Source organism: Coenobita brevimanus, chromosome 71 (genome assembly GCF_032717465.1).
Source record: "Coenobita brevimanus isolate Jiangsu-jjx chromosome 71, ASM3271746v2, whole genome shotgun sequence".
Lineage (NCBI taxonomy): Eukaryota > Metazoa > Arthropoda > Malacostraca > Decapoda > Coenobitidae > Coenobita > Coenobita brevimanus.
Window position 1 is genome coordinate 29,995,692 of NC_137024.1, and position 15,529 is coordinate 30,011,220.

Here is a 15,529-nt window from a genome sequence, read left to right on the forward strand (position 1 = left end):
ATACACTGTGTGGTAAATAAGTTCTGTATTGGTTGATTTTACCCCCACAGATTGTTTTTGTTGGCACATACCATATTGTACATTGCTGGCTTGCTGATGCTTGTGTAATAAATTCTAAAACAAATTTAAAAGCTGAAACTGACTACCTTTCTTTAGTTTGAATAAAATTATATTACAGTATGTAAATATATTCTCACTTTTGTAGGTTGAGACTTGACTCACAACTAATAAGATGTAAGAATTTGTTTAGAAGCTGAATTTCATATGCTCTCCAGTGGTATTTTGGAATTTTTGTAGAACAATTTTCAAGAAAAGGAAGGAAAACTATATAAATGTTACAAAGAATGACATCTGAACTAGTAGCCTCTGGTGTCTCTTGTGACCTCAGGAAGGAGTACAGTAGAGAGTTGCCTATTGTTTCATTATGTTTCACTTATGACCCAATTGTTATGTTAGAATATGAAAAGAATTACAGTACTTGAAGACCTTTCCCTTTAGAACAATTTATATAAATTACATGTGACACCTGCATAATTGAAAAATGTCCCTTGAAAATAGTTGCTGCAACATTAGCTTCAAATTGCATGAAAAGATTGAGACATATTTTTGTGATAGATGAGATAAATAAAAAAAATAATCTGACTAAAAAAATGTTATAATGAATCACAAGCAATTTTTAATGAATCACAAGCAACTTCTAAGTGATAGGTAGGTGTTAGTTCATGAGTAGCTAATAACTACTAAATGTATTGAATTAATTTCTTTCTCTTATTAGTCATTTCACTTCCCCCTTCACCAGAGTTGCATAGTTGAGTCTTCCCAAAGATTTTGCTCTCAGCTTCATTTGACTCCCCTTTTCCCTTTAGTTTCATATACATCCTTTACGGATAGTGCAACAGGATCTGTCTGCCGTACTGTCATTATATGCATACCCGAGTCTTTCATCATCTCATTGTAGTTTTCTCTTTGTTTCTGCTTTGTTTGACTCACTGTATTCCCATCATTAAAAGTCACTTACCAAAACAGTGAATGAAGACCAGCCATGGAAATTTCACTCAGTAGACATTGTCCTCATGTCTTGTATTGTCTGTTACTTCTCTGGTTCTCCCTCCTTTGCTCATGACTTACTCGATATCAGCTGCTTATCTTCTCTTCAGAACTGCATCTCCCATATTATACTTTCCCAGGTGTCTCTCCACAACATCTGATCACTGTCTCCCTTTACAGGTATTCAACAGTGAGGAGGATGTGAAAAGCAAGAAACCTATAGCATACCACTTCCCTGATCTCTCCCGCTACATCCAGGACCACCATTTGCTGTGTGCACTAATTGCCAATGGACCTGTCAAATCCTTCTGCTACCGCCGACTTCAGTACCTCACCTCAAAGTTCCAGCTGCATGTCCTGCTGAATGAGATGCGGGAACTGACTGCACAAAAGGCTGTCCCTCACAGAGACTTTTATAATATAAGAAAGGTAACTTGACTTTCCTTAGTGGGGTTATGTAACAGGAGTGAGAGGGATAGGATTGAGTGTACCTGAAAAGGTGAACTGAGAAGGGTTCAGGAAGCTCAGTTTACTGGTCTTATCGGCTAACAAACAAGCCAACAGGCAACTCTTTAATAACCCTTATGATCTTCGGAGGGCATTGACAAATGGATAAATTTGATGGCAAGGAAAATTCAGGAAAGAGCCTTAATATTTTCTAACATTGAGGCTACATGGATACCAAGATGTTAAAAATAAAGAACTACAGTACTTTTCTTCACTCACACTCAGTTTCTGTTGAATTTGGATAAGGTTGTTTGGTCTTTTGGTCTTGGCTATTGTAGATAAAAAGTTATCTTTGACTTCAGACAATTATGATGATGATGATCATCTTTGTTTTTCGTCCTCCTGTTCCCATATTCAGACAGGTTGGACATGTGATGGCTTTTCTCCACTGCTTCCTATCCTGGATTAAATCTCTTCCAATACCCAGCCTTTCCATATCTTGCATTACAACACTTTTCCAGGTCTTCTTAGGTCTGCATGGCAGTCAACGTCCCACTACCTGCATTTCCTCTGCTATTCTCACACAGCTCCCTTCCTCACTCCTCCTCACGTGACCAAATCATGTAAGCCACCTCTGCCTCAGGATGATATCAAGATCCTTCACCTTGCATCTTCTGGGTACCTTCTCACGCAAAACTCTGTCCTCCCATCTCACTCCCGCCATGTATCTTAACATTCTACGATCAGTACTGCTCAGAACATTCATCAGTCTATCTGTCAAAGCCCATGTTTCAACACCATATTTCAATACTGGTCTAATGCAGGCCTTGTATTTTACTTCTGTGTCTCAGTGGTATGTGTTTGTTGACCAGTAAGCCAACTATTTCCTTCCACTTTAACCATGCTGACACCACTCTTGTTCTAATTGATCTCTTCACCCCTGCTTCAGAGGCCAATACATCTCCTAGATAGCAGAACTGCCGCACTTCCTGTAGTGTGCCCTCATTCACCTCTAGCTCATCCTCTGCTTTATTTCCCTCCACCTCTCTTCTAATGCAGGCTGGGCAGTGGAAATTTTGCACTCCCCTCAAATTCTGCAGACCTGAACACCTTCTATAGCACCTTTTATTACACTCTTTGCACAACACTGAGATCACTCCTACTCCTCTGCCACAGCATCCTCATGGCCATTTTCCTGACTGAATCCTTTCGACTGGTTTCTTGCCTGTCACCATTACCTTTGTCTTATCCATATTTATTTCATTCCCCTCTTCTCCATTCCATTTTTCCACAGACAGTGATGATGAGTTTGTTTATTGCCAGATGCCTTAATCCCAGAAGGGGTGGCCACAAACAAATTGCTCCATGTTGCCCTGTCCCATGCCGTTTCACTGCCCTCCCCCCAGCTCACCCCCCTCTCTCATATACCTATCCACTCCATCCTTCCATGTCATCCTTGGTCTCCCCCTACCTCTCCGCCTCTCCACCTCAATCACATACACCCTCCTCGTTAGTCTCTCACTCTCCATCCTCTGCACATGGCCAGACCACCTCAGAGTATAATTTTCTGATGCTTTCTATCACATCCACGTCCACACCACAATGCTCCATCACTTCCTCATTTGTCAGTCTGTCTCTGTGTAACTACTTAACTCTCTGACTATCACCCAATTGCTTTGACATCTTGTGTCTCAAAAGTTTTCAAGTCTGTTCTTAAATAATTTAAAATCATCTTTCGTATCACGACCTTCTTTCTGATCAGCAGTATAGGTTCCACCAGGGATGCTCCACTGGCAATCTTAGCACCTACCTTTCAGACTCCTGCTCATCCTCCTTTCAGGACTTTGGCAAAAGCTTTGCCATTGCACTTGACATCTCAAAAGCTTTCGATTGAGTCTGGCATAAATCTTTCATTTTCAAACTGCCCTCTTGGGGTTTCTGCCTTTCCGTCTGTGCCTTCATCTGTAGTTTCCTTTGTGATCGTTCTATAGCTGCTGTTGTAGACGGCCACCATTCTTCTCCTAGAGCTATCAATAGTGATGTTCCTCAGGGCTCACTCCTATCACCACCTCTCTTCCTTTTATTCATCAATGACCTTCTGAGCTGTACATCTAACCCTGTCCATTCATACCCCATCAGTTTTCCATTCACTTCCTGCAGGGTCCATCTCGGCAGTTACTTTAACAAACAAGGGATGAAGCTGTGGCACACCTAATGTCTGACTTGGTTCATATTTCTGACTGGGATAAAAGTAATCTTGTTGTTTTTATTGCATCAAAAACTCAGTTCTTACACCTATCAACCTGTCAATATCTTCCACAGGAGTACCCACTTAGGTTTAATAATATCCAACTCAATCCTGCATCATCTTTAAACATACTTGAAGTTTCATTCTTTCGGGATTTATCTTTAAAAGATCATATTGCATCTCTTGTAAAATCTGCTTCCAAGAAATTAGGTGTGATAAGCTGACTCCGTACCATCTTTACCCCTGCACAGTTATTGACTTTATACACGGGTTTTATTCGCCCCTGTATAGAGTACAACTCTCATGTGTGGGGAGGCTCCTCACGTACAGCTCTTCTGAACAAGGTGGAGTCAGAGGCTTTTTGTCTCATTAACTCTTCTCTGACTGGGTCTCTTCAACCTCTGTATCTTCACAGCACTATTGCATCTTTATCTCTTTTCTGTCACTACTTCAGAGATTACTGCTGATTTGAACTGTCTGCTTGCATCCCTCCACCACAACGACAGGCACGTAGCACCCATGTAGCAACAAACTCTTATCCCTTTTCTGTCCAGCTCTCTAATGCAAGAGTTAACCATTACTCCCTGTCCTTAATTTGTGCAGCAGGTCAACTTTGGAACTGTCTCCCTCTGTCTGTATTTCCTACTTCCTTTGATCTCCTGCCTTTCAAATGCAGTGTGTCCAGGTATCTTGAAATAACCAGATCATGAATATGGCTCTCTGTTATCTGGGTTTTGTTTTTTCTTGGAAGGAATGGTAATTGCAGGCTTCTGGCCCTTGGTTCCGTCTTCCTTGCATTAAAAAAAAAAAAAAAAAAAAAAAAAAAAGATAAATTTTTAAAAACGTAACTCCACATGCTCCTCTCAAATACGGTAACTCATTTCCACTGCTCTCACTGTTGACCTGTGTCCTTCCAACAAGGTCCAAGCTTCACGTTTGTATGTTAGAGTTGGTATCACAGTTCTGTCTAGCAGTGACATTTTTACTTCATGCTTATTTCCCTATTCCTTTTCACTGCTTTCAAAGAACCAGCACCCTTTCTTCCTTGTTGTGCCCTTTCAAGCACATCCTCCTCCAGACTTCCATCCGTACTCATCACACTACCAAAGTACTTAAATGAACTCACATTTTACTTTTCCTCAGTATCCAACCTCCCTGTACATTCAGTGACTTCATTTCTCTCAAAGACCACAGCTTTATTCTGCTCTACATTCATCTTCAGATTCCCATTCTTGCACACTCTCCCAAACTCATCTTCACTTAACAGTATAGTATCATCTACAAAAAAACAATACAGGAAGTTTCCAAATGCCACCTTCTCTCATTAGGGCCACTCCAACATCCACCGCTCTATCTTGTATCTCTTTTATAACCCCATCCAAATACAGATTGAACAGCCATGGAGATATGACACATCCCTGTTTCAATCCAACTTTCAGACAGAAAAATTCACTTAGTTCACCATCCACACATACTGTAACATAGCACCCTCATACATACTCCTCATGGCATTCAACAACTTCCCATTTACTCCATATATTCTTAACATTTTCCATATTCCTTGTCTATCCACTCTGTCATATGCTTTCTCCAAATCCATGAAGGCCTCATACAACTTCATTCTCTTCTCTAGAAACTTTTCCACAAAAGACCTAAGGATGACTATCTGATCTACACTACCTCTTCCCTTCCTGAAACCTCCCTGTTCTCCAACTAATTCCTCTGTTATTTACCTAACTCTTTCTCTATAAATATAGTACCATATACTTTGCCTATTACACCAGGAAGACAAATGCCCCTATGATTACTACACACTTCTTATTCTCCTTTTCCATTGTACAGGGGAATAATTATACCTGATATGTGCAGTTTGTCACAAGGGCGTGGGAAGTAAATTCCATCTTGTGCAGTGTTTGTGATAAGTGGATGCATAAAAGATGTAGTGGTATTAGAGGTAGACTGGGGAATAATGCTGATTTCATGTGTGTGGTGTGTCGGGGAGAACATGTGGATATTGCCAGGTGTGAAAGGATTGAATTTGCTGGTGAGTCTCTTGAGTTTGTAGAAGAGTTTTGGTATTTGGGAGACATGTTCAGTGCTGGAGGTGGGGCAGGAGTTAGCTCTGTGGCTAGAGAGAGGAGTGGTTGGAAGAATTTCAATGAGCTGTTGCCTCTCCTGACATTGAGAGGGCTCTCCTTCCATGCTAGGGATCTTTGTATGCAGCATGTGTTAGGAGTTTAATGCCTTATGGTAGTGAGACCTGGGCAGTAATGGAAGAGGATATTCACAAGGTCAAACATATGGAAATGACAGTGATTAGGTGGATGTGCAGTGCATCTTTGAATGCAAGGTCTGGGGAGGTTAGGTTTACAATGGAAGAGCTGAGAGGTAGGATAGGACTGGATTGTATTGGTGTTGTAATGAGGAGAGGTAGATTGAGTTGATTTGGGTATGTGGAGAGGATGGGAGATGATAATGGGGTGCTTCTGAAAAGCCTAGTATTCCAGTAGATGGCACCACCATTTTGTCAAACGCATTCCCCGCGCTGTTTAAAAAGCATAATTTTCTTTGTTATATATCTACACTGTTGTGTGAAACTGTGAATCACAGTAACGTCATATACCATGATATAAATAATTCAAATAGAACATGTATATATAATGTAGCGTGAATTGTTTATATTTATCATAAATGGGAATTAAAATATCATTGATGGCATATGATGGCAACCAGTCATTTCAGTGGTCCTATATTATTTAATTTCTGCTACATTTAGTGCAAGTTAAGTTCTTAAAATATAGTTTGTTCAGACTGTAAATTATGCCTAGAGGGTATCTTGACTCATTCAGTCCCTATGTGGGCAGAAATTTAATGTTGAGTAAATACTGTGACTTAACATTTTGCTCACTCCCTTCGCGCAGATGCACCACAAGGCAATCCTTTGTTGCCCTTCAGACCCTCCAAAGCAATTACAGTACCTTTTACTTCATCTAATCTGACGAGACCACAAGTAGTCAAAATTGTATTATTTTAAGCATTAGTCCTTGTCTGTTTCTTTTGAAAACAAATCTCTCGTGAAAAAACTTAAACACGGGATTGTCTTGTGATGCACATGCCTGAAGGGACTGGGCAAAATGTTGAGTCCCAGTATTTACTCAACATTAAATTTTTGCCCACATAAAGACTGAATGAGTCAAGCTACCCACTAGGCATAATTTACAGTCTGAACAAACTGTGTATTAAGAACCTAACTTGCACTAAATGTAGCAGAAATTTAATAATATAGGACCACTGAAATGACTGGTTGCCGTCACATGCCATCAGTGATATTTTAATTTCCGTTTATGATAAATGTAAACAATTCACGCTACGTTACATATACATGTTCTATTTGCATTATTTATATTATGGTATATGACATTACTGTGATTCACAGTTTCACACAACAGTGTAGATATTTAGCAAAGAAAAATATGCCTTTTAAACAGCGTGGGGAATATGTTTGTCGAAATGGTGGTGCCATCTACCAGAATACTAGCTTTGAAAGCACCCCATTGGGTGAAGAAAGTGAGAAGTGTTAATGTTGAGGGTTGGGTAGTGAGAGGTAGACCAAAAAAGTCCTGGAACGTGGTCATTGAGCATGACCGCAGGGTTAAGGGACTTAATAGGAAAGCTGCCAGAGGTCCAGCAGCATGGAGAGCTGCCGTTAGGTGACCGAGGCCGACACATGCAAGCATGTTGGAGCCTTCAGAAATGAAAACGATGACTTCCAGTCCTCTGAGACTCTATCTTCCTCCCAGGCCAGTCTGCCTATCATCCATATCCATTCTACTACTATCTCTCCCCCATGATTAAGACTTTCACCACATACTCCATCATTTCCTGAGGCTTTCCCCATTTTGACTTTCTTCATTGGTTCCACTACTTCCATCCTACCAATCTCTTCCTCTCCTCTTGCCACCCTTCTTCTCCCAGCCATTCCCCAGCCATTTATACTCACATTACTTTCATTCTTAATGTCTATCAGTTCCTTAAAGTGTTCTCTACATCTGCTCACTTTTTCTCCCTTCTTCACTAACAATCTACCATTTTTATCTTTCACTCCCAACTACCTTCTGTATCACCCTGTCTAACTCTCTTTACCTATTTCCAGAACATTTTCTTACATTTCTTCCACTTTACACTCAAATTCCATCCAAATTCCTCATCCACTCTCTTCTTACTCTCTCTTAAAAATCTTTTCACCTCTCTCTTCCTCACTACACATAACTCTTTCTTCCATTTCTCAAATTCCCTAATGTCTCCACTTTGCATCCACTCACTATATGCTTTTTTCTTTTGTGCCACAGCTTGTCTCACCTCTTGATTCCAACACGCTGTTCTTTGCACCCCTTTTTGTCTTCTCATCACCCCATACACCACCTCACATGCGCAGATTTCTTCAGTGAAAATATTGCACACATCTTTTGCCTCTCCCATCTGCTCCAGATCATATTTACTCAATCGCATCTCCACTTCTCTTATATTCTACCTTTTTTCCATCCTCTTGCAACCTTTGTATCCTCCTTGTATGGACTGTTTCCTCCTGTCCTTCCATTCTTCTGTTCCTCCATTGCACTTGAACCTTGACTTTTGCCATCACCAAGTGGTGGTCAGAAGGTCCACTCTCCCAACCTCTGTATGCCTTTGCATCCATTGCATATTTTGTTCTGTCACCCAGACACACATAATCAATCATTGCCTTCCATTCATTCAGTTCATCATTCGCCACGTATACCTGTGTATCATTTTGTGCCTAAGGAGGGTATTGGCTATCACCAACCCCCTCCCCACACAAATGTCCACTAGAGCACTGCCATTCTAATTCACTTCTGGAGGCACATCCCACTCACCAACTACACCATCCACCTTCACATTCCCTATATTTCCATTCATATCTCCAGTCAAAAAAACTCTCTCATTCTGCTCAAACTTTTCCATGCACACTTTCACATTTGTCCAGAACTCTTCTATCACTCTGCTTGCACGATCTCGCATTGGTGCATACTCACACACAGTTGCCCATGTTTGTATTCCCACTTTCAGTCTTATCCACACAATCTGTGAACCATCTGATTCATTCCATCCATCCATCATCCAATCCTGTGTCACCACATGAGGAATGTTGGAGCCTGGGGCTAAGCATTTGGTTCTAACATTTAAGATGAGAGTGACCAACCTCACTGATCCCTGAGTGGCATTATGTAAGCAATAAACCCTAACCACCCCATGGAAAGAAACTTGCACTGGCTCAATCCAATTGGAGCACCTTAAATACCCACTAAACCACCAGGCACCATAATTTGGTTATATGGTTACCTCTCAGCATAGTAAATGGTTTCCTGGTGTTGTCACTCAGTGCAGAGTCACCCATAGGCAGAAGGAAGAGGAAAGAAGGAAGGAAAGAATGACAGGAGTGTAAAGTCACGTGTAGGCAGAAGAAAGAGGAAGGAATGAAGGAAAGAAAGATGGAAGAGGAAGGAAAGAAGAGAGGAGAGGGCAGACAACCAAAGCAGCACTACATCTTGTGAGTAGATGGGTGGGGTTGTGAGGGGTAGACTGAGAAAGACGTGGGACGAGGTCATTAAGTGTGACCTCAGGGTTAAGGGACTGAACAGGGAGGCTGCCATGGATCATGCAGCTTGGAGAGCTGCCATTAGGTGACCAAGGCTGATGCATGCAAGCATGTTGGAGCCTTGAAAAACGAAGCGATACTCTCTTATATTCTTCTTCCATCTCTTGCACACAATAATACATACCCCCTCTTTTGCCCTGTCATTCTCACCTACTCCCATGCATATACCCCATCCATACTCCCACTCTCTCACACTCTCACCTCTTCATTCAGTTTCCATTAATCCACAAGTGACCTTTTTTGGATCCTCAAGCTCTTGGACTAAATTTCTCTCTCTCACCTCATCATTCGCACCCCATACATTCCATGTTGCAGTCTGTACCATGTCCTTTGTCCGGTCCTTGGCTGTCACCTGTTGGTCTGTCCTAATCCGAGGCTTCATGTTTGTAATTGTAGTTAGTTGTTTTATGGGGAGGGGCACTAACCCTCCGCAAACCCACTTGTTGACACGTAGGGAACTCGTGTTGGTTGGTTATAAGGTTACCACCCAGTTTTCTATGCTGGGCAGGTTATGTCTGTGCTAGAGTCAGCTGCGCTTAGTGCCCCACATCTTCATGCCATGAGATTCTTCTTTGATCGCTCTGTGTAAATACACTTTCAATGTTAGAATGTTGGTTTTGGTGTCATTTTAAAGCTGAATAGTTGTATTTTATTGTAGTATGTTAAAAAAAGGAAAACCAAGAAAATCATCATCACCATCATCATCATCATCATCATCATCATCATCATCATCATCCAGACCTCCTTTCTCACCCTAGGACAGGGTGAGGAGTAGCAACGTCCAGACAGTCCAAGTCTGCCCACTTCAATGGGCTACGCTTCCATTCACTCATTCAAGCCCCCAGGATCATGGCTCTGTCTGATACACCAAAAACTTTCACCACATTCTGTAGCTTTACATAATTGTATCCAAAGGAGTCAATCCGAATGATGTCACACAAAAAATGGGTGCCAAATCCCTGACCATGCACTTCTTCTCACAACATTCTTTGAGTCAGCTCGATCTCTTGTTAGTCCCCTAGCCTCACTGACTTCAGTACGTCTCTTCCTCACACACTTATCCACCATATCCCTAATCCTTCTCCTTGGCCTACCACGCCTCCTCCTTCCTTCAGTTTCGCTCAGATATACCTTTTTCACCACTCTATTGTTATCCTTTCTCTCCACATGACCATACCATCTCAGTACACTCTCTTCAATCCTGGCGTCCACAGACTTGCTCACTCCGCATCTTTCATGGACCACATTACAGTGATCCCTCATTTATCCAGACTTGCAGTATCTGGACCTGTTCATTATTCGGATACTGGACCTTGGCTGTATTAAACTGTCATCCGAATTTACTTGCTATAATGCAGATGTAAAAGTCTCCGAGAACTTTGGCCAGCCAACCAATGTGTTTAAACATTCGGTATCATGGCCGCTGGGCTCGAGCCTATCTATCTGTCTATCTATTGCCAGATGCCTTAATCCCGTAAGGGGTAGCCACAAACAAATCACCTCCAAGTCACCCTGTCCCCCGTCATTTCACTGCCCCGCTCCCAGCTCACACCCCTCTCTCATATACTTCTCCACTCCATCCCTCCATCTCATCCTCGACCTCCTCCTCCCTCTCCCCCCCACCATCTCACTCACATACACTCTCCTCATCAGTCTCTCACTCTCCATCCTCTCCACATGGCCAAACCACCTCAATGTGTTTCTCCTAACACTTCCTATCACATCCACATCCACACCACAACGTTCCTTCACCTCCTCATTTGTCAGTCTGTCTCTCCATGTGACTCCACATGCTCCTCTCAGATAACTCATTTCCACTGCTCTCACTCTTGACTTCTGTCCCTCCAACAAAGTCCAAGCTCCACTTCCATACATTAGAGTTGGTACCACAGTATTGTCATGTAGTAACTTTTTCACTTCCATGCTCACTTCCCTGTTTCTTGTCACTGCTTTCAAGGAACCAGCAACCTTTCTCCCTTGTTGTACCCTTTCAAGAATTTCACACTCCGAACTTCCATCCTTACACATCACACTACCCAAATACTTAAACACACTCACATTTTCCATTTCCTCCTCATCCAGTCTCACTGTACATATACTGACTTCACCTCTCTTGAAGACCATAACTTTTCACTACATTCACCTTTAGATTCCATTTCTTACACACTCTCCCAAACTCATCCACCAAGCCTTGTAGTTCCCCTTCGTCTTCACTTAACAAAACAATATCATCTGTAAACAACAGTGCAAGGAGTTTCCAAACATTGCCCTCTTTCAATAGAGCCACTCCAACATGCAGTGGCCTACCGTGTATCTCTATTATAACCCAATCCATATACAGATTGAACAGCCATGGAGACATGACACATCTCTGTTTCAATCCAGCCTTCAAGTAGAAAAATTCACTCAGTTCACTATCCACATGCACTGTAGCCTTAGCACCCACATACATACTCTTCACAGCATTCAACAACTTCCCATCTGTTCCATATATTCTTAATACTGCACTTTCCTGTAAACCAGGAAAGCATTTACAACACTGGGTGGTAACCATATAACCAACCAACACGTGTTCCAAACGTGACAGCAAGTGGGTTGGAGGAGGGTTAGTGTCCCTCCCCAGAAAACAACTAACTAAAAATACGAACAAGAAGCCTCGGATTTAGGGAAATAGGCCATAACTCACAACCAGAGCTACAATGTCCATCCGCCCCTGTACTGAATGGCCAAAGTCGCACTGGTCTGATCGCTCCCGATGAACCTCCGGCACCCGAGTAATACAACTGTAACTCACAAGCAGTGTCAAAACATCCGTACACATCCCCACCAAATGTTCAAAGTTGCTAGGCCATCAGGATAGGTCTTTCCCAGCTGCCACCATGCATCGAACACAGACCACAAACCATGAGTACATGTTCGGTGACAGCGGCCATCTGCCTCTCTGCCGAACTTCCAAAGTTGCCCGGTCACCAGGAGTTTTGTTTCCAAATGGCCACCACTCGCCATGAGTAAATGTACGGTAAAAGCGCCCATCCTTCTTGTAACAGAAGAGTTAAAATCCTTCCACGGCCTCACTTCTCCCCCCACCCATCCCTCCTCCATACCATCCCGGCTCCTCCCTCACTCCCTCAGTCTCTCCCTTCCTTCGCGCTGATAGCACTGACTCATGAGTTTTAAAGTTTTTTTTTGCAATTTATTTGAATACTATTGGTTTTATTGAAATTCCGAAGTGACCACGAGAAAGCTCATGAAATTCTTCATCCAGACATCTACTTAACTCTTGGAAGGTGCTGGCAAAAATATTGCACTAGGATGGTGGAAAGTTAAATGAAGGTAAGTTTTACATGAACACAATTTATTCTCATTGCATTTCTGTACTTTTACTCATCAGTTTTGTGTGTTTTTATTAGCTTATAGTACAACACCAGTGAAGATAATGGTATACCATTTATACCAATTTAACCAATTTCTGGTGGCAAGTTTTTTTGAGGCCCGGAAGCAGTTATCACTGGTGTCAGATAACTGATTTTCCTACCATCCTGAGGTATTTTGTGGATGTTTGTTGTTTTTGTATTGTTTCCTTGGTGTTTAACATTAATGTGGATAATCCTATGTGTGTTTTGATGTCTAAATATGGCAGATTGACCTGAAATCAGTGCCAAATTTTGGAAGGGTACTGTACATACAGTAGGGTTTAAGTAGGATGTTTTTGGTTTTCATTTTTTTTTTTTTTTTCATGGTTTTCTTGGTGTTTAGCATTACTTTGAATATGCCTATGTGTGTTTTGATATCTAAATATGGCAGATTTATCTGAAAACAGTGCCAGCATTATGAGGGGTACTGTAGATACAGTAGTGTATAGATAGAGTGTTTTGGTTTTCAGTTTGTGTGTGTGTGTGTGTGTGTGTGTGTGTGTGTGTGTGTGTGTGTGTGTGTTTGTGTGTGTGTGCTTTGATGTCTAAATATGCCTGAATGGCCAGAAAACACTCCCAGAGTAAGCAGAGGTACTGTACAAATAGGCTAGATATAGGTTGGAGGTTGGGTATAGGTAGGGTCTAGGTATAGTAGGGGGATATTGTTCATTATTCGGACACTGCCGCTACCGGGACATGCCAGGGATTACTGTATTTTGTATCCTATCCACTCTCTCTACTCCACATACATTCCTCAGCAGTCCCATCTCCACTGCTCTCACTTGTGACTTTTCATTTTCATGCCACACCATAGTCTCACATCCATATGTTAAAGTTGGCACTATCACTCCTTCGTGTAAGCCCCGTGCAGCTGCAACACTCAAGCCTTCGTTTCTTATCAAGGCCTTCATGCACCAGCTACCTTCCTGCCTTGTGTCACTCTGCTTTCCACTTCTTTTGCACATTTTCCTCTCTTTTCTGTCACTATACTCAGGTATTAGAACTCTCTCACCCATTCCAGTCTCTCTCCATTCACTGTAACGTCACAGTGGGAGCCACCATCGCTCTTGATTACCATCACTTTACTCTTTTCTACATTTACTCTCAAGGCACGATGCTCACTGACGTCAGCAAATCTCTGCACTAGTCTACCAAGCTCTTGTCTGGTATTTGCAAGTAGCACTGCATCATCAACATACAACAAATTCAAGATATTCCATCCATCACCATTCAGTACCAATGCCATCCCTCTCTCCATTGCTCATGTTTTTACGTCTCTCATCACCCCATCCATATATATATTGAAGAACCATGGGGACATCACTCAACCTTGTTGCACACCCACATTGATCGTGAACCATTCACTTTGCTGCCAATTTACCCTTACACATGCCTTAGAAGCATCATAAAAACTCATGATGGCACCTAGCAGCTTACCATCTACACCTTACATGCGCAAAACATTCCACAGTCCGTCTGTGTCTACTTTGTTGTATGCTTTTTCCCACCTCCTTACTCTTCCATTGTAAACCTAGCACTCAAGGACGTACTGCACATCCACCTAATCATTGCCATTTTTGTACATTTGAGCCTGTGAATATCCTCTTCCTTTACTGCCCAGGTCTCATTACCATATACTATTACACTCCTAACACAAGTTGCACACAAAGATCCCTTAGCAATGAGGGAGAGCCCTCTCCGTGTCAGGAGAGGCAACAGCTCCCTGAACTTCTTCCAACCATTCCTCACTGTTGCCACAGAGCTAGCTCCTGCCCCACCTCAGCACATAACATGTCTCCCAAATGACAAGACTCATACACACACTGAAGAGACTCACCAGCAGGTTCAGTCTTTTCACGCCTGGCAACATCCACATTCTCTCCCCGACACATTGCATGCATGAAATCAACATTATCCCAGTCTGCCTCTATTACGGTTCTAGGACAACTGCCCCCTGCACAATTGCCCCCCAGACAACTGCCTTATGGACAATTGCCCCCCAAACAACTGCCCCCTGGACTATCACCCCCGTAGGACAACTGCCCCCCAGACAATTGCCTCCGCCAAATGTCCCCCGATTCACCATACAAATGGTTGCAAGTGCCTAAGCTAAGCTGACCTAACCTAACCTAACCAAACCTAACCTTCAGCGGGAGGCCCGGGGATTGTTGTCAGGGGGTGTCTTACCGGGGTGATTGTCCAGGGGACAGTTGTTCAGGGCAGTTATCCGGGGGGCAGTTGTCCTGATACCCTCTAATAACCTCTACATCTCTTATGCACCGACTTATCACAAACGCTGCACAAGATGGAACTTCTTCCCACACCCGTGCGACAAATCACACATGTCCACTCTGCCTCCTCTTTGATAGTACTACCCCCATTCCTGGCCACCATCACTTTTGTTTTATCTTCATTTACCCAGAAGCCCTTGTTTTCCATATCATCTCTTCACTTCCTAAATCTTTCCTCTGTCTCCCTTTCATTTTCTGCAATCAACACCAAATCATCAGCATACAACATCTCCCACGGGAGTTTGTTTCTGAAGTCATGTGAGAGGGCTTCAAGTACCATAATAAACAACAAGGGGCTCAAGACTGACCCCTGATGCACACTAACATTCATGGAAAACTCATCATTTAAATCTCCGTACAATCAGTTTATGGCCCCTGGGCATTTCTCCCGCTGCTTCATCCAGCTTAT

At 42.5% G+C, this 15,529-nt stretch overlaps 1 protein-coding gene across 1 annotated transcript in view; it reads left to right on the plus strand.

Moving 5' to 3' along the window:
- Positions 1-15,529, plus strand: part of AMPdeam (AMP deaminase) — a 317,845-nt gene that overhangs the window by 155,898 nt on the left and 146,418 nt on the right. Inside the window, exon 10 of the mRNA XM_080277977.1 lies at positions 1,228-1,476. Within this exon, the coding sequence (XP_080134103.1) occupies positions 1,228-1,476 (249 nt within the window). The remainder of the gene's footprint in view (positions 1-1,227; positions 1,477-15,529) is intronic.